At 43.7% G+C, this 19469-nt stretch overlaps 1 protein-coding gene across 11 annotated transcripts in view; it reads right to left on the bottom strand.

The window, feature by feature from the left end:
* Nucleotides 1–19469, bottom strand: part of kiaa0825 (KIAA0825 ortholog) — a 112986-nt gene that overhangs the window by 89638 nt on the left and 3879 nt on the right. For 8 of the 11 annotated variants that reach the window (XR_003462275.1, XR_003462274.1, XR_003462273.1 and 5 more), the window contains exons 2-7: nucleotides 18366–18497; nucleotides 11601–11769; nucleotides 10993–11178; nucleotides 10359–10544; nucleotides 9909–10230; nucleotides 743–910 (exon numbers count right to left, since the gene is read on the bottom strand). Coding sequence is in view for 8 of the 11 variants with exons in the window: in XM_027277860.1 (XP_027133661.1) it covers nucleotides 743–910; nucleotides 9909–10230; nucleotides 10359–10544; nucleotides 10993–11178; nucleotides 11601–11769; nucleotides 18366–18497 (1163 nt within the window). In the remaining 3 variants the exon portion in view is untranslated. Of the gene's footprint in view, nucleotides 1–742; nucleotides 911–9908; nucleotides 10231–10358; nucleotides 10545–10992; nucleotides 11179–11600; nucleotides 11770–18365; nucleotides 18503–19255; nucleotides 19353–19469 lie in introns of those variants that run through there. The other 3 variants (XM_027277861.1, XM_019276004.2, XM_027277862.1) reach the window with 2 other exon arrangements.

The following is a 19469-nucleotide window of genomic DNA, read 5'->3' as shown; positions in this document are numbered from 1 at the left end:
ATTTCTGGTAATTAAGCCGTTTGATTGCCTGGAATTAATGATTTGGATAACTGCCCTTTAAAGGCTGTTTACATCTCTGTAAATTGAGCCTTTCTGCAAGTCTTGTTTTTGTAAATGTAACCTTTATGGAAATTACTCCATGCACCAAAAGCTTTCATTTAACATCTCTGCAGCGGCAGTTCAAAGGGGAGAGAGGAAAATGATACTAAAGGCTTATATAACACCCAAGATAATTCCAGACTAAAATAACATTTCTTCAGACACAACTCAGACTTCATGCTACAACACGCAACAATGTGTGCGTGTGTGTGTGTGTGTGCGTGTGTGGGTGGGGGGGGCTGTTTATGCCTGGAGGAGTGGCACACAGAATTTTAGAAATACTGAGGTCACAAGTGCAACTCCCTCCACCTCACAACTCTCAGAAAAAAAGTCTGAATTCACAAATAATTTCACATTTTATTTACTCATTATGTTGGGCTAAATGCTGCTTCTGAACCTTCTTCACACTGTCAGGCAAAACAAATCTTTTGGAGAAACACTGAATATATTTTAATATTTTAATGATATCCGAACTAAAGAACCTCGAATCGGGCTTTAAAGTTAATCCTAAAATGTCAACTGCACCTCAGGTTACTGAGATTTCTCAAAGTCACATGACCTCAGTGCTCTCTCCGAAGTCGATACAACTCTGATAACATGACTAACATGAATACATGTGTTTTTTTAGGGGATGAAGTCATACCTTTTACACACGGAGTCTCTCCAGTACAATCAATGAAGGTCATATTGGTGACCAGCTCCTTCACAATTCTCTCAAACCCCAGCAGGGTGCAGGCCAGCTGGGTTAACGCCCTCAGCTGGTGGGAGGTCAAACTGAAGCTCCTATTTTTCATGGGAAGCTCCATCGGCGCTGTGAAGGGGTGAAAAAAGAAAGCAAAAGAGGAAAAATAAACTAAACTAATCTTGTTAATGTATGACTGACAGATAGATAGAGTGCGACCTGAATTACGGTTTACAGTTCGGCAAAGTAATAAACAGTTTCATGAAAACAGTTTTTCAACTGAACCTCCAAACCTCCGAAACCTCTATGCACTCATCAAAACACACACACCCCTCCGCAAGTTCTTGCCTTGCACGGCACCTCTTATAAATATCGACCCATTCATGATTTCCCAATACACAGCATAAACAAAGAGTCAGTGAAAAAATATGCAAAACTTTGCTCCCTGAGAAGTCACACATGCACATCCTTCTTTCTCGGCACAAAACTTTTCTCCCCCTAACCCGCCGATGACCCCCTCGGCAAATATGGATTTCCCATTTTGGAGGCTGCCAAAGCCATCACCCGGGGGATGTTCCGCATTAAGCTGGAGAATGGGCGGCTGGGAGATGCGTTGCCATACTCCCAGACACATGCACAAATACTTTTGTGTGTCCGCTTAAATGAGCTCCTCTTCTGCAAAGGCATTTGGGAATGGATGAGCTCAGTATTAGCCTTGACTCTGAAAGCACGGAGATGATTGAGCGTTGAGAAGGGAAAGAAGAAGAGGGGGGGGGCCCTTTTCCAATAATTGGAACATTATTGCCTCTGGATCCTAATGTAATTTTGCTATATTGTTAAACAAAATCTGACAATATGACAACACACTGTCCCCAAGGATGCCCAGTTTAATCATGCATGAGGTTTGACTCTCTCTCTGCGTAGGCATGTGTGTATGTTTACACGGGTGTTTATGAGAGAGAGTCGATGAGTTGTTGTGTGGTTTGTGTCTGTCGGGTGGGCACACGTGTTTATGTGCATGTAATGCAGGCCATTATGAATAACTTGATTTGTAGAGAGAGACTTTCACACACATTTGCACATGTCAGTCTTGCAGGATAATTGCCACACTGCATCCAGACTGTGTGGTCACCATGGAATATATTCTGACCTCAAGTTTGTTTGTGTTTACGAGTCCAAGTGTATACATGTATTCATTCGCGCGCGTGTGTGTGTGTGCACGTGTGTATGAAATCACATGCGAATAACTGTGTAATTATTTGCCGTGTGTTTGGCTCGCGCGTGCCTGCATTGTGTGTATGTGTAATTAAGCTGCATGGGTCCGCAGCTCAGCAGCTCCTCTGTAATGGGGTCCATTGGGAGTCTGTGCTGGAGAGAGACTACCTGGTGCTGCATGTGTACATGCGTGACCTGGCTGACACCCACGTGCCAGCCTCGTTCTCCAGGCTTGCACATTTCACACACGCTCCGACAATCATGTCTATTTCTGAAGTCACCACCAAATCAACGGAGCTTCCCGTGCCTCGACGCAGGGGCAAACTAAAGCTGTCAACAACTCGAGAGTAAACAATCCAAACCAGATGAGACAGGGACGCATTAGAGGGAGAGAGTCGCCGGATTCTCTAAAAAAGCTTTCACTCTCCACACTGCACCCTCTGTCGGGCGTTCGCCCATTAACCGTCACTTCATCTGGGGCATCACCTTTTCCAAGACATCGCCTCTGTCTTTCTCATTCCTAACCGTTCGTTCCATTTATACCTTCAACATGTGACCCTAGAACTGTTTCACTTGCTCACTAAGTCACACTCTAAGTAGTCGCGCATGACCTTGATGTTTAGCACTGCTCTACCTCAGCCTCTCATCGAGCCATGCCGCCCCGGCTATATAGGTATTTATAGTCGTCTCCCTAGCCAAATAGCCCTATAGCCATAGCAGTCTAGTACACAGCCATCTAAACCTCATTATACCTTTGTCACAACAGTGAGGCCAAATGGAGGCTCTCATAGCCGCTTGATGGAGAGGGTGTGCTTAAAAGCACCCAGGTGTGTCATATAGCATAGTGCATAGCATGTCTCATGAAGCAGAATGTGGAAGGGCACTAGCATGCAGAAGAGTTCAACCAAAGGTCAATGCACTGAGAATCAATAAGGGAGGGCTGGCGCTGAAAGCAGGGGGCGAAAATGATATGCTTATATAAGAGCTCTTCCATATGACATTACAGTGTGGAGGATGTTCTTCTAAACAAAAAGAAAAAAAAAAGAAAATCAATGGTTAGCTTTATTACTGTGATAACCATAAAAAGCAGTACGCGCCTTATCAGAAGCCCTCGAAGCAAACGAGTATGTGTCAAGAAATATGTCGCGTGGCAAAAGGTGCGTGAGAGGAGAAGAGGGGATTTTATGTTTGATATGGAGCAAGAATATTGTAAAAAATAAAATAAATAAAATAAAAAAAATGTCTAGAAATACCGAATTCTACAAGTCTACGGTGGCCAGTTTCAGTTTGTAGCTTTTAACAATGACAACAATGTAACACAAAAGGATTCAGTTTGTAGCTTTTAACAATGACAACAATGTAACACAAAAGGAAAAAAAACAAACAAAACAAACAGAGCAGGTATTTTTGGCGAGCCATCAGTCTTCTTCTTGTCTGTCTCTCCTGTGGGTTCCACCATCAGCTCCACGGCACACTCTCGCAAACACACACACACACACACACACACACACACACTGTTCTTGACTGGCAGGGAACAGTGTGAGAGAGAGAGAGAGAGAGAGAGAGAGGAGGAGATCTTGGGGAAGGGAAAGGGGTGGTGGTTAGGGATGAAAACATGGGGAAGAGAGGGAGGGGCGGGATAAGGGAATTCCCATAGCAGTTGTTATTGATTCCGGTGTTTACGGGCGAATAGTTTAGTGCCGTTTACAAAACAGAACAGATGCAGCCAGTGAGCAAAAAGGTAAACAATTGCTGTGTGGCGGGCTGCCAAATCCCCAGTCTGATGTATTAAACTCACGGTGAAGAGCATTTCCCCTTTGGCTGCACTTATTGCCACTTCATTTCCTCTTCGCTCACATACACACTCTCTCTCCTTCTTGCCATCTCTCTCTCCCCTTCTCTGTGTCTCTCTTTCTCGTTCCCTCATTTATCTGAGAAAAAAAAAGGAGAAGGGCGTAGGGCGCTTTTTGCCGTCTGGCTATTTTCTGTCCTTCTCTGACCCAGGAGGCCCAGTTCTTCCAAACAGAGCCATTAGTAGGGGGAATTGCATGTGTCTGACATGGCCGAAAACCAATTATTAGACACTTTCTACCAAATGATGCCCAAGTCTTTGGGGAATGGGCAATCATGCAATAATTTAGCCACTGATTTAATTTCTCTCCAGCACAGCATCTCTCCCTCTCTCATCCTCTGCCCCTCATTTTCCTCTCTTTCTCTCATTCTGCCCTCTCTGTAGTGTAAATCAGACCATCAGAGGGGTGGTCTGACTCTCTCGTACCACACTACCCAACTAGTCTCCTGTTCCATTTACCATGTAATCACGATATGTGGAGATGAGCTTTCTGTGTTTGTTGTACAACACCCTCTGCAGGTGATGTAAGCATTCGGTTTTATCAGAACCAGAGAGATAATGAATGTGGAATTTCAGAAGGAATGGCAATTTTAGCACGTCTTAAACATCAGACAACTTGCTTTACGTATTGCATAAAATGCATAATACATAATTCGACATGTAAAGTTAGTGAACAGTGCAAAGTAATTTTATTGATCCTGGAAGCTGCATTTTGGACAAGCTGAGTCAGATCTAACCAGCTGGATAAATAAAAGAATGAATCAGCTTTTTGACTTCTGGGTGTGAACCAGCCCAGAATAACACCCACATCTCTGGTGTGACTCTATGTTTCCAAAGGATGGAGAATGAATGTATGCACACTATTTTCCACTTTTCTGTGTGTGTGTGTGTTTTGTCTTTATTCATTTAAGTTAATACGCACAATTAACAAAAAAGAGTCAAAGCAGCAGAAGCATCGAGCAGCAGAGTCATTGCAAGGTTTTTGGGTTTTTTTTTTTCTTGGTATTCTTGTTTCTTGTCAAAATCTGAACAGTACTCAGTAGAAGTGGGCCAAGCATTGACACTAGTGGAACTCCACAGGGCATAGTGGCCTGGTTAAAAACCAGAACTGAAACAAAATATCTCTTGTCCCAGGAAAAGAACACAACTTAAAAGAGTTCCAAACTTGGACTGTAACAAAATTAACAGAAAGTCCAAACTCGACAATGCACACACACACAAACACACAAAACGTCCATTAAAACAATTAAAACTATTTAAAAGAATAAAACTGTGAAAGAAGTAGCAGCAGCAGTGAAAACAAAGCGACAAGTAAAATATATGACTTAACAAAATGTTTCTACTGCAGTGGCCACTACTGAATGCACTTTTCTCTGTAAGCTGTCTGGGATCCACACTGAAACAGATGTTAACCAACATAACACCAAGGACTTAGATCAAAATGGGCTGATCCATCCCAATTGTGTGGTGTGTGTGTGCCTGTGTGTATTTGTGCACAACTTCTTATCATAGGCTCTTGGGGCTTAATAGTATGGTTATTGAGCACTTCTATGTGTTTCTTTCTGTCCCTGAGTTTTCTGTGCACCCATGACTTCTTCATGTGTCCACAGGGTGTCAGGCAGGGTCATGGGGGTGCTTTGGGGTACGTCCGTGCATGTATGTGTGTGTACGTGGCGAGGCTGTGAGCCACTGTGGACCGCCCGCTAGGCTCTGTGACAGATGGGGTCCTCTTCGTCAGTTGCGGCCCACTGCTCACTCAGACAGCGTTATTATGGGAGGCCTCCTGCTGTGATTCACTCTGACACATCCACGCACACATACAAGCACACAAACCACACAAGCCACGGTCTCTTGTGGCCTTTTCCCTGGGTGCTGTCCAACCAGGCCATAGCAGGGGTCGCCTGCCCTTCACAGAAGGGGAAAGTAGCAATATTTGATATCTCAATTAAGTCGCCTTACGAAGGAGGAGGTGGAGCTGTGATGGTGGTGTACTTTTTCTCTGCTTTTGGTTTGTTTCTCTGTCCTCCTCTTTGTGTCCGACTCTCTTTGTGGTAAATATTGAATTGACAGTGAGATAGGGGTTAAGATTTCTCTGGCTTCCTCCGCATACTTGAACTGAGGAGCCTGGATGAAGAACACAGAGGAATGTATTGTCTTGATGGGAGCATTTCATTAAAGCAGACTTGTTTAGTGCCCTTGTTCACATTATTGTTTTCAAGCCCTCGGCGAATCACACTGACTCTTCATCACGAAGTGCTGGCTGCTCTCAATAAGCTAGCCATCTTTGTCTGTGCTTTCTCAATAGAAGGTGCCAGGAAAATGTTCATATCCTTGAGCTTTTCAAGAGTGATACACAAAAGCCATTGTGACGACTCGGAGGAAATGGGGGAAAAAAAAAAAAAATGGCCAGCATAATACACATTCTCAAGGGCCGTGAAACATATTCTTCTCTGTGATTTCATTGGTGCCATGATTTAGAGAAAATGAACACAGACACACGTAAACACAAGCAGAGAGTAAAGTCTCAGCTCTTCTCATTAAGATTAGTAAACAACCAGTTGCTCGGTGTGGTAACTTTCTTAAACAAGACATTCTCATCATCTACAAGGAAAAAAGCATCATCCATAAACTAGGAGCATCGTGCAAACACATACGCCCACGTCTACACAAACACACACGCACACACACACACACACAAACCCCCTTACCTAGCCCATAATTACATGGCAGCATGCAGGTGCACATCCCTGGCTGACAGTGTGTATAAACTCAGGCAGAGATATGATCTAGTGAGGAGCTGCTCTTAATAAATATTAACAAACGCCATTCCCAAGTAGCCTCAATCCCCACAAGCACCTCCAATGGCAGACGGAGCCGCAGCCGAGCTATCTCGCGTCACTACAGAACCTCTCTCCCCGCTGAATAGGCTGCTGTGCTTTTTCTCCGAGAAAGAGTTCAAAGAGCCAGAAAGGGCGAGGGGGGTGGGGGTGCGGGAGAGGAGCGGCGAGGGGGTGAATGTGCTTGCTATACATGTTCGAACTCAATTCTTTTTTTTTTTATCTATAGGGAGCTGCCAATGTAACATATGGGGAAATTAGTGGAAGTGGAATTCAAATCAGCGCTATCAAAATGAGGTTGCACAGTGTTTGCACAGAATTTCCCAACCTGGGACTTCACCTCTGTGGTCGATTGTTAAGGAATAAATTGTATGAGTGTATGCATAGAAGTTGGAGTGAAAGCTTTTGATGTCCTACGAAAACACGGATCCTCTGTGCATACGTCTGAAAAATTACAAATGCCATATGGTAATTTAATGATGCGTTTTTAAAGGGGAGGTTAAAATGACTCTTGATCACATGATTTTTCTAAGTAAGCCAGCAATTAGTACGCACACACACACAGATGGGCAGACGTGTTCATATGACATATGTTCAAAGGTGACACATGCACACACACACATACATACATCAAGGTGAAAAATAAAATGTAAAAACACAGTAAAACTTGCCACATAACAATTTTTTGTTGTTTCTTTGGGTTATGCAAATTCCGGTCACTAAAATTTGAAGCAATAACTAAATTTCAAGGTTGCAAATTTATTCTATTATTGAGAAATTTCATGCTCAAATGCAGCTTTAATTGAGGAGAAGTTAGATGATAAAGTATTTAAACTGTAACCTTTACATCCCACCAAAACTCTAACACTGGAAACAAATCTACATTGCAGTATTTGCATTATTTCAGCAAAATCCAGCACACACAAACTCACACATACAGTGACATGCGCATGCAAGCTTGGCCCACCCACTCCCCTGCAGACTCACTGAGGTGTGTTAGTAAGGTTTAAAGCCTGTATTGTTCCTGACCAGCCAACCTATCTAGCGCACTCCCCAGTCTCACTGCTCACCCCATTACACTTGGAAAACTACAGGAAAATGGGAAAAGACAAGAAAAGAAAAAGGGAGAGGAAGTGGACGCTGGGGAGATGGAGAAAAGGAAGAGGAGGGGAGGGGGGTGCAGAGGAGGCTGAGACCCTTCACATCTGTCTAGGTACAATGTCAGAGCCTGCCTTTGAGTCGGTAGGGTTAAAAGAGGAGGCAGATCTCGCCGTGAACGCTGTTAAATGGTTCAGTGGTTTGACAGTGGCTGATGCTACAGACAGCGCTGCTCCCCTGGGAGCCTGCAGAGTCTCCCAGGCATGGCTCTTATCAAAATATACCTACCGCCTGCCTCTACTGCAGGAATAAACAATAACACAGCAGGGAAGGAGGGTGAGATCTAAGGAGTCATTGGATGATTATGAAAATAGATTCACTTTTTTTTTTTTCCGAACCACTGTCATAATTGTCTTGACAATTATGGGCGTAGCAGTACAGTATAGACAGTAGAGTGTGAAAGCAGATTATGCATTAATGTTCAAGCTTTGGCTCTTAAGGAGCCACAGGCGTTTGGGTGGTGGATATGTGGGTTCTTGAGCTTTTTTTGGAAGGGGGTGTGGGAGGGGTTTGTCTTAAAACATGAACAACACAAAAATGTAATCCCAGTTGTAGCCCTCAAAGCTGTGTTGCAGCTGATAGTCAAACAAACACACACACACACGCACACACACATAAAACCCAGCACAGGCAAAACTGCTCCATTTTACCATCATTACACAGCACGGGTCCCCCGCTCCCTTTGGAGCCGTGTTCTGCCTCCGGTGCTACATTTGACGGTTTGTTGAGCGGCACGTAGGTGTGTAGCCTCCGCCGCGTTACGTGATCAAACAGCCCAACTGACGCATGGCCAATTATCCTGGCTGCCTCCTCTCATCTCACATTTAAGGAGAGGGAAAGTAAAAACCAGAGAGGGAGATGGGAAGAGAGAGATGGAGGGAGGGAGAGAGGGAGGAAAAAAGACACAAGGCTGGTGGTGTGTTTATCGAAGAATGGCAGATGTAAAAGCACTCTTCTCCCCGTTCCTCAGGGAAGCTGACATGTGCACCATTTTTGAAAAAGTAAACAATGGCTCACACACTTTTTTTGCTTTTTTTTTTATTGTGAATCTTTACCTTCGGCAAGCTGTAAATAGGCCAATATGAAACAAACAAAGAGAATATGGAGGGAATTAAGTATCAAAAGTGACACGGCGTGTGAAGGTCTGCGCTCTTCTCTTGTCTCAGTGTATGACATCACTGCCTGATCCATCACAGTGACACGTTCTACATTTGTGCACGTTAAAAGTGCTTCTACATATTCGTTTTCCTCTCAAATACCCAGCCCACTATGTAACAAGGTCGAGACACTGTGTTGAGCCTTGCTCTCACTCACAGCAATTCTCTCTCAGCCGCCCTTGTTCTCAACATGACTGGGAGGGAGGTTAGGATTAATCAATTTCTCCACTGTAAGGTCATGAGATGTGTGAAGGTGCTGCTGCTGCTGCTCTGCTCTTGTTATGTTTTAATCACCTTTATTTTATTTTATTGAATTCCTGTAAAGAGGACAAACCATTCTCCAAAATGTTACCATACATAAAGCCTTAGACTCAAGGTGAAGCTGAATTATTTCTGATTTAGACATGCTGTCAACAGACCTTGTGCATGACACTGACGTTTCTTGGCGTTATAGCTCGTCGCAGTTATAGATAAACTGTGTGGTAAACAGTGTTTAGAAATAGTTTCAAATGAAGCCTTGGCTCTGGAAATGCTGCTCTTCTCTTTTTGTTGGTAAAGAGGAAAGTGAGTCAGACAAGAAAAGAGGGCAGTAAACAGAAAGCAATTACAATGGAAACAGCAGTTACTGACAATCTCTTACAGAGGCCTTGGCTGCGGCTCAGATCACTACACACTACAGTTGGAAAGTAACAGAGAAGTAAAAATGGAGAGAAGGGAGAGAGAAAATTGCTAGCCTCTATTGGGTAACAATACGAAGAGAGAGGAAAGAAAGAAGGCAGAAACGGTGGAGGGAAAAAAGCTGTAAGGAACATCTGAATAAACTCTGAGAACTACTCGTGGAAAGAAAACAGACTGAGGAGAAAGTGTAAAATAACTATTGGATAAACTATTTTAAAAGAACCACTTACCAACAGTTGCCCTGGACCTGGCTGAATATTTCTTAATCTTGCTGCTGAGTGTTGTGTTGTCCCTCAGGGCCATCTCACATTCTCGCTCCATCAGGGAGGCCAGTTCTCGGGCCACAGTGCTGAAGTAGGCCACATTAAGAAAACCCAGAATGGCGTGTGGTTCTGCTACTCTTGAAAGGACGTGGAGCTCATCTGTGACGGCTTGGGTCAGAGCTGGAACCACAGAGCGGAAGCCTACAGCCAGTTTGTCAAAGCCGGTCTCCCCGCCTGGGCTTGAGCTCAGTGCAGAGAGAAGACCCAGCACAGACTGGCCTCTCAGACCCTGCAGTAATAATCAAAATGATATATCAGTGTAAAATAATTGGTATGTGTGAGTCTGAAACACTATTAGTTATTTTATTCATGCAGAAAACTATTTCTCATCATTGCATTGACACTGTTATACTGCACCTGGTAATGTGTGAGCACCTCACACTCGGGGTAAAGAAAGAACAGCTGCTGCAGACAGTGGACCCGTTCAGGGATGGACAGAATGGAAATATGCCCAAGTCCAGGATGCTCAGGGCTGCGGGAAGACAGCCGGTCCAGCAGGTGGCGACGCAGCTGGAGACGTACGTCATCCCACACGTCTTGGATCTTAAGGAAATAATAAGATGAAGGGTAAGTGTAAAGGGTAAAACACTGATAATCAATGACAGCACATTGACAGGGTATCTGTATAACAACAACGTGCACAGTGTGAACAGAGCAAATACTAGAGCAGGAAAGAATATCTTTATTTAAACATACACTTAACTCAAGTCTGTCTTTAACCAATACTTTCATGGCCATATGTATATTAAAAGCACTATAGGTCACTTCAATCTTTCATCCTGTTCATACTGGCGATAGAAGGATCCTTTTTTCTAAGGCAAATTTTATGTAATTGGCACAATTTGTTCCTCATATTTGCATCAGCTGTACTTTTAAATGCATTTTTACACAGAAGGAGGACTGTGTATGTTGTCCCCTATCAAAATTATGTTAGAAACTACTATTAATGTACATATAGACAATTTAAATTTAAAATCATTCAGTATTTTACCTCTATTGAAGTGTCATCTCTGACTGTGTGCACTAAGTGGACGGAGGAGGCAGTAAGTTGGGGATGAAGAGAGGAGCAACAAGTAGGGGTACAAGGAAAGCAGACCCCACACTGGGCAGACACATTCAGCAGCAGCTGAAGGGTCACTTCCTCTTTTCCCTCCTCTTCAGACCTCAGGTACTGTTGCTGAGTGGAACAGAGGTAGGAGTCGAGATGTTAATGTCACTGGATTTTCATTAGCTACATCACAAGGGTGCACAACTGAGCCCAAAAGTTTGTTTTAATGTGATTCGAAACCAAATCCATTTTTCATTTCAGTGCTGTTGTCTTACATCTGAAGGTCTTATTAATAAACAGGGTTGCAGAGCAACAGATAGTGTTAATAACAGAATGCCTGTGCAATTAAGTGGAAAATTGAGGATGCACAGTGCAGACTGATGATGAAGTCATTATGATCGACATAACCGCCATCAGTTATCAGTCTTCAGGGTTTCTCATTTAAAAAAAAAAATGCTACAGTTTTATTAAAAGTGAAATATTTCAAATAAATAGGACTATTATTATTATCAACATCATCAGTCATTGTCATCATCACCCTTATGTATTACCAAAGCTCTGAAGAAGTCCATGAGCTCTTGATGCCCCGTGGTAACAGGCCTGAAACTGTTATGCGCTCTGAGGTTGAACCACTGCAGGCACTCTGAAGGGCTCGGCGGACGCTCTCCTGTCCTGGAATCGCCCATTTTGGCCTGGAGCTCCTTCAGCTGCTGTTCAATGCTGAGAGAAAGGGAGGTGTGTTGTGTAAGTCTGAGAGCTGAGGCAGTGTACATTACCAAGAATACAAGAGTGAAGCAAAATAAATGTTAACTGAGGAAATTGAGTGGAAATACCCCCCAAACAGTCATAACAGAAAAGAGTAAAGTATGCAGAAAGATGACAATTTAAACGTGACAGTAATTCATGTTAAAAATGGGTTGCTTTTACCATACGACTGGTTTGGAGCTGGTCCATCTCTAAAATGTTTACCAGCACATAGCTATTCATTGTTAATTTTAAACTGCTCCCTTACCGAGTCGTGTTTGACTGTCAAGATCTGCTGGGAAAGTCTCTTTATTTTGAAAGGAGACGCTCGAGAGATTAAGTACACCCCAGTCATTCAAACATACCCAAATAAAGACACCGCCGGCGCACCATAAACACACAGGGACAATACACGAAACCACCCACATTACAGTCACGCATAACACACAGACACCGTGATGAAGATACACACGGACCTACACATCACACCACATCACGTTTGGCTCTCCCTCACTCTCATTCAGTGGCCGTGCCGCGAGAAGACAGATACAGAAGCATCAACAGTAATGAACACAGACATCGATATATCAGTGTGTGAGTGTGTGCTAAGCATCTGGTGTGAAGTGGAGTTACAGGCATCGGCAGGCATCTGAGACACACGCTTCTTGCCGTCTCACGTCTTACTTCTTCCCCATGACGCACACACACACACACACACACACACACACACACACAAACACAGCTCTTTTGATTTTAACAGACTGCATCAGCTATTCTGTTTCCCCTTTAATATGACAGATTAGAAATGACATCTTTGGGCTCGACATGTTTAGTCATTTCCATGCAAATCCATGCATATATATTTGGCCATGTAAGGCAGTGAGTAAGTATGTGTGTGTGTCTGCAGGCTAACATACCTGCATAATTAAACATGTTATGGTGCTGTTATTGTGTTCTGTGTGTGACTGTGTTTCTTTCTATGAATGTGTGTGTATGTGGTAGTGCATACAGAAAAGGCAGGGTGGAAAATCAATTAAGAAAATAAAATAAATCAAAATGTATCGGTGACAGTTGTGAGCATTGTTTTTGTGTTAGAACATCAAACTTTTCAAATTAATTTAATACATCATTGATTAGTCAAGTAATTAAATACCTAATCAATAGCTAATGAGAATATATATATATATATATATATATATATATTATATATAGATTATTATATCTTTATTTATTTATTATCTATATCCCTACTGTCTGTATTCTAAACTTCCAAACTGTGTGTGAATCTGTGTCTGTGTGTGTTACATGGTACAGAGCCAAAGTGCCATTTCCCCATCAGACAGCTCATCCCCTACCGCAGGTCTATAAACCGCCTCCTGCCTGCTCCCGGGCCATGAACGCATCCAGATGTCTTACAATGGCAACACATTAAATAACCGTTCAATCTGACACACTTTCGTTTCAGAGGGGGAAAAACGCGAGGGGATAAAATGTTATAGACTGTTACAAACTGCTATCCTCTAGGTTGAACACTATCACTCTCTCTCTCTTTAACTATCTCTTCTTCTTCTTCTTCTTCCTGCTCTTTAGGCAGGCCAGATGACGCATCGCTTTATTCTCTTGACACCAACTTGCTGACTGACAGAAACCTTGATTATAAAGTAAGTGTATTTTTGTGTGCATGGCGTGATCTGATGCCAGGCAGAAAACTATCAAGCTCTGCATTAAAGCAGGTCTTTATCACAATTTTTTTCCCCCCACCTCCCTCTGTATGCGCCGTGTCTCTGTGTGTCTACATTACTGAGCTAAACAGTGCATGGGAAAGATGTTGCCTCTACTTGTGACAGATTGTATGAGTGCCTGCAACTCCTAACTATGCTTTGCCCAAAGCTCACTAACTGTAAAACACAGTTTCAGCAAGGTCAAAGCATAACCAGCATGGCCCGGGGTAGCTGACGGCACTGTGTGTAAAATTAATAGACACCACTTTAAACAACACAAAGGACTGTTCAGAAGCTGGTTTGTTTGCGCGACCTCTGACTTTGCTTTCTCTAAGGAGAATATAGCAATGACTTTCTGAGAAAATGTAGTTCTGGATACAGTACACTTAAAATAACTATATGCGCCCTCTCCTTTCTAAAAAGAAAAGAAACGAAAAGTAAGGTGGGGCAAAATACAAAGAGGAGAAATACACATTTAAGACTGAGAAATCTAAATTAAATCTTTAGCATAGATTTCTATGTTCTGTAATGAAACCTCGCTGTAGATTAAATGGCAGCACAGAGCACTGTATGTGTGTTTATAGTACATCATAAACATGGATGTTCGTTCTGGGCTCTACCCCAGGACTTCACACAGACAGCAGGTTTCGAATGGGCTTCCATCTGTAGCTCACTTTTCACCGGCTCTCTGAAGTTCATTAAAAGCAGAAAAACGTAAGTAGACCTACAGCGCGGTGATGAACTGGGTGGCTTTTCTCTTGTTACTCGGTTTGATAACAGAATTGAGGTCGGATTAAGCTTCCCAGGACATCCACCTTGATAGCCTGGGATTGAAGTGTTAGAGCAGTCTCCCTGAGATTCAATTTTAGCCACATGTGGACACGACAGAAAGAGATTGTTGGCTTGAAACCCATATGAGGCCATAGACTAAGACAGGAAAGAAAATGGGTTTTATGCTTCATACTCTTTCTCTAGTTCTACTCCCCATCATCTCACTCCTGCCTTCACTCAACAAAACAGTGTACTCTAATGGCTACAGCAGCAGCACTTGCCTCTTCAGTTACATTTTCAAGCCGAGCCTGCACAGATTTTCTCTCTCCATTTCCCCTCTTTCTTTCCTCCTCAAAACTCTTACTTTCCTAATTTCCTTTTCTTTGCTCTCGCCTTTCAATTACTCCTCCTTAGGGCCTTGTGCTGTAAGTTATAAAGTCAACGTGGATGGTCTGTGTCAAGAAGTCCATCCAGCTCTCCACAATGTTGCGACCTTTTGCCCGCCGGTGTAAAAGCTACCTGCAGCCTAATCAACTTGGCAGGATTAGCTCCGAACCTGATGACTTCCACTGCCAGCAGCTCAGACGCCGAGGAAAGAGACAGAAAGAGAATGAGAGAAGAGAAAGGTAAAAATGGGTAGAAAACAGAAGAAGTCACAGAAAATAAAACCATTCAACTTTCTGAGTGAAGACGACAATGGACAAAGCCATAATGGCAAAAACGCCAGAGCAGAACTCGACAAAAGAGCCGCAGAATGAGAAAAGAGGCAGAGGAAACTGTGAGGAAAGGATTCTTTAGGCCTCTTGACAAACATGTCAATCATCTTACCCTAACTTACACACACACACACATGCACACACACTTGCACTTTCACTGCTGAAGTGAAATCTAATTGTTTTTCAGACCGGTCTAGCTTGACAGTCGACACCGCAACCATACTCCCCCCCCAACCTTCACCACCGCTGAGATAGAAAGGGAACAACCGGAGGTCTTTTATTAGATATGATGGCACATTTCACAGCTCCCTGACTTACAGAAACCCAATCCCGCGATTAGTCAGCGCTTTGACGTTATCTTAAGTTCCTTGTCAGAATTAATTTAGTGTGGGTGGGCTGCTGTGGGGCTGTCTGTCTGTCGCGCTCCGCTCCCCTCCGCTCGCCTACAGGAGGTGGGGGGTTGGAGGCAACGGGGGCAGGAAGATCCCTTTCAAATAAGCCCCAGCTCCAGTCAGTGCCAAACCAGCCGCCTGAGAACTAAATATCTCCTCCATCAAAGGGCCCCATTCTGCGAGGGGAAAAGGAGTGAATGAGCCTGAATGAACAGGCTGAAAACAGATCCCGTCCTGGCCCAGTCTGTCGCCCACTTAGTGGCCTCAGTCCTCAGCCCCCCAGCCAGCCGGCCCAGCCAATGATACCGGAGAACCGATACAGCTGATATACTAACTTAACACACGTGTCACGCACAGCTAAACACAAAATCAACTACATACTGCAGGGACTACAGATCAGTATTTTTGTTCATTGGAAAGGAACCTCGCACGATATTTTACTGCGGCAGCTCCGCTTGCTTGTACACGTACAAAAAATCCTGATAATCAGAGGAACTTACACGCACACCGAATCAAATTCAAAAGTATTGATATCGTACCCTGATCAAGATTGGCAGGCGACCAGCGAGAGCCATTTGCCTTGCCAGTGTGAAACCAGAGGCCTGTCTGCACTCTCCAGGCCTATGCTGACACTTCATTAAAGGTCTTTTCCAGGTGGCCTACCACACCGCCGGCCCCAATCCCCACTCAACTCTGCACCGCGCCACTGTCCCAACTGATGAAAACTGATGGATTACAGCGTTTCAATTTGGGGGAGCCAGCTCCGTTGTCAGCCTATCTTAATCTCCTGCAATTAGGGAGCAGCTCTTAGGCAAATCTCTGACATCTGAGAACTGGGAGCAGGCCAGTCATTTTGACCCATAAACAGGTTGAAGTCCTTCACGGGTGTGGGCAGCCCTGTCTCCTCCATCTCTCAGCTTCCCTTTCCTCTCCTCTACTTCCGTAATTTGTCCCAGACACTGATAAGTCAATTAGGCAGCAGGTGAGTGAGCTGTGAATGTGTGTGTGTGTGTGTGGGTGCGTACATGTCTGCAGCCCACCCTGGTTGATGCGAAAGAGAGGCCTTGCAAGATTTTGTCTGCTTGGATTTGTCCCGACAGAAAAAAGGGCTGTCCTGAAGTAGTCTGGGAGGAAGTTAGCTGCAGCCTGACAGACACTGACCAGTGGTCCCCCACGGCGAGAGGAGGATTGCCTTATTTTTAGCCCCATTCTCCATTATCTGGACGCTTTGTTCTCATAATGGTTATTCCTCTCCCATCTGCAGGAACACAAAATAACCCTTTAATGCTTAGAAAGCAGAAAAATGGCCTGGCCCGGTAATAAGCCTTGAATTACCTACCCAAGGGTTTTCGTTTCAAGATGTGGAATCTTCAATTATTATGTTCCCATTTAGAAGGAGGAAGGAAAGAAAGAGAGAGAAGGGGAGGGAGATGGAGGGAGAGAGTGACGAAGGGATGAGTCCCCGACACTAATGGTGCCAGAGTGAGGCTTTGTTCACTTGCTACATTTAGCCTGTTCTTCATCATCTGCCCTCAGCCTCACAACGACACAAACGATAAAAGACCTGAAATATAGATTTCTCTTTTTCGTCTCTCCCCTCTATGTCTCTCTCTTTATCAGTCCACTGTATTTGTGCTCCCCAATGTCCACCATCATTGACAGACATCTGTATTTCAATCTTCAGTGACAGTGCACAGCGGGGGGGGGGGGTTATTCGATAACGTATGATGAGAAGATTGCTCTGGTAATTAATAAAATTGAACCACCAAGAAAGATTCTGTAATTCTTAAAGTTTGATCATGGCCCTTTTATGAAGCTCAATATGTAACCATGAACAATTTAATTTCAGTGCGAGCCCTCGACAGTGGTGAATAGATCAAATCCAATAGACGCAGACTACATTTACATGCATGTGACAAATCAGTTTATTGAGATAAATCTGCTTATGGCAGACAACAAGTTACCAACACTGCAATTAAGTGGTCAGTCTAAAACCCATAGTTATCTCCCTTTCCGTGTACGCTACTATATGTTTGAGCCAATGCCTTAAGTTATGCACTGTGTGTGAGACTGCAGCGTGGAGAGTTTTCTAGGTTTGGTGCATTTTGGACTGCACAGTGAAAGGACAGTCATAGCTTGTCCCTTTTCTTTTTCCTAATGTGCAAAGCATAGCAAAACAATCTAAGGAAATTTCTCTCAGTTAAGTATTTATGCAGTTTCAGATTGGTAAATTGGACTTCATGCAGGAGATCGACATTACTGAACTTTGCGGGGAGATCTGGAGAAAGATAGAGTAGCAAAGAGGAAGAGAGAGAAAGTAAAACAGACCAACAAAAATATGGATTTAACTTTTAGTCATGAATTCATATTTCTACCTCTGGAACATTGCTGGTATCGCTGCCAGTGTAAATAATATTACTGCTGTTTTTTTTTCTCCAAGTCTGTCAGTCATGCAGGTTGCTCTTTTCTTTAAAATGATCCTGCTAATGTCTGCACATAGTCAGCATAAAACAAATCAAAGCTTGTTTTCCCACCTTCAGAGTAAGCCTTTTTTTTTTGCCCTTTATCTTTGTGCTGTATGAACAACAAACTTCCACAGGAGTGAAAATGTTCTGAGAGGAAATATAATCCATCAAAGTAAACATGAAGCTTTAATTCTTGTCAAAGTTGCTGTTTAACATTTGTTAGTGTTATGTCCGTCTACTTAATTGCACATTATATTGTGCTCTGCTTCCTGTCATTCACCTGAGATACACAGAATGAAATGGAAGGCCTCACCAGGAGATAAGTCCTCCAAAACACACTGCTTCAAAACTTTACCGTCACGTCTGCATCTCGTTATTTGGGGTGACTTTGTGCGACGGTACTTCATTTCAATCCGCTTGAAGATCAAGTCAAAGGGATTGGGGGAAATGTCAAATTCAAAGAGAAAAGGGCATTTTAAGTTGATGCTTTTTTCTACTCTGACTGACCTGTTGGCGTTGAGATTGAGTTTCTCCTCTGTGTCTTTCAGGAGCTGTTCAAAGTCCAGCTCACTGGAAAACCCCGGAACCAGCAGCTCCACAAAGGAATGGTCTTCAGGAAAATCCCCCGGCCACTCCATGCTGCTCTGCAGGGGAAAAAAGGAAACAGAGAGAAGACGAGCGAGGTGACCTTACCGTATAATATTAGAAACACTACACCTGACATGTACCAGTTCATAAAACAAAATAATGAGAAAGACAGCGCTGGTGTCAGGATTAAATCAACAATTTAGACTGACATCAAATAGCATAGATCTGGAGTGTTGTATTATCACAGCTGTCTGTCAAGACGCTGAACACACACACACGCACACACACACGCCCGGAGTCATGTGGTTTAGAATGATTTGAAATTTCCTCAAACAGGAGTCTTATTAGGCGGCACAAATCAACTGCACCTGAAACATCTGAAAAGAATGGAAGCTTATCATCGGCAAAAACAGTTTCTTCCTCCTCTTTCCTTTCGGGAAGTCATTTAGAGGAGGAGCCCCTGATCAAAATGCATTGCCTCAGTCTCTAACCACTTCCACCTACTGACACTACAGTGAGTTAACACAGCCCCAAAAAATAATAATATAGACCAAATAAATAAACAATGAGGTGAGATGCTCTTCAGTCGAGGCTTTAAATAAACAACTCATCTCCTTACGTCTCTGCCATAACTGAGGGCCACCCCCACCCACACCCACACCCACCCATCCACCCTGTGGTGCTTAACGCTGATGCTAACAGCCAATCCCACACCGGCGCCGCGTTGCTGGGTCTCATATCAACAATGTCATCAACGCGAGTCAAGTGGAAGGTAATGGAGAGTGTCTGTGTCAATTTGGCTTTCTCACACTCCGCCTCTCGCCCCTTTTTCCTCGTCATCTGCTCTGATTTTAATAATCCCTGTCAAACTCCAAACAGCTCCCCGCACTCCGCTCTGCTTCTTCGCTGCTGCATACAGTCTGTGCCACTCTCCCTGACAGGGCAGACAGGAAGCTCAACATTCATTTAGCCTGCACAAAGGGAGGCCTGTCCAGCTGGACAAATATTATTTTCCTTCACTGA

Source organism: Larimichthys crocea, chromosome III (assembly GCF_000972845.2).
Source record: "Larimichthys crocea isolate SSNF chromosome III, L_crocea_2.0, whole genome shotgun sequence".
NCBI classification, from domain to species: domain Eukaryota; kingdom Metazoa; phylum Chordata; class Actinopteri; family Sciaenidae; genus Larimichthys; species Larimichthys crocea.
The sequence above is the reverse complement of the archived record's forward strand: the minus strand, read 5'-3'. Positions and strand labels throughout refer to the sequence as shown.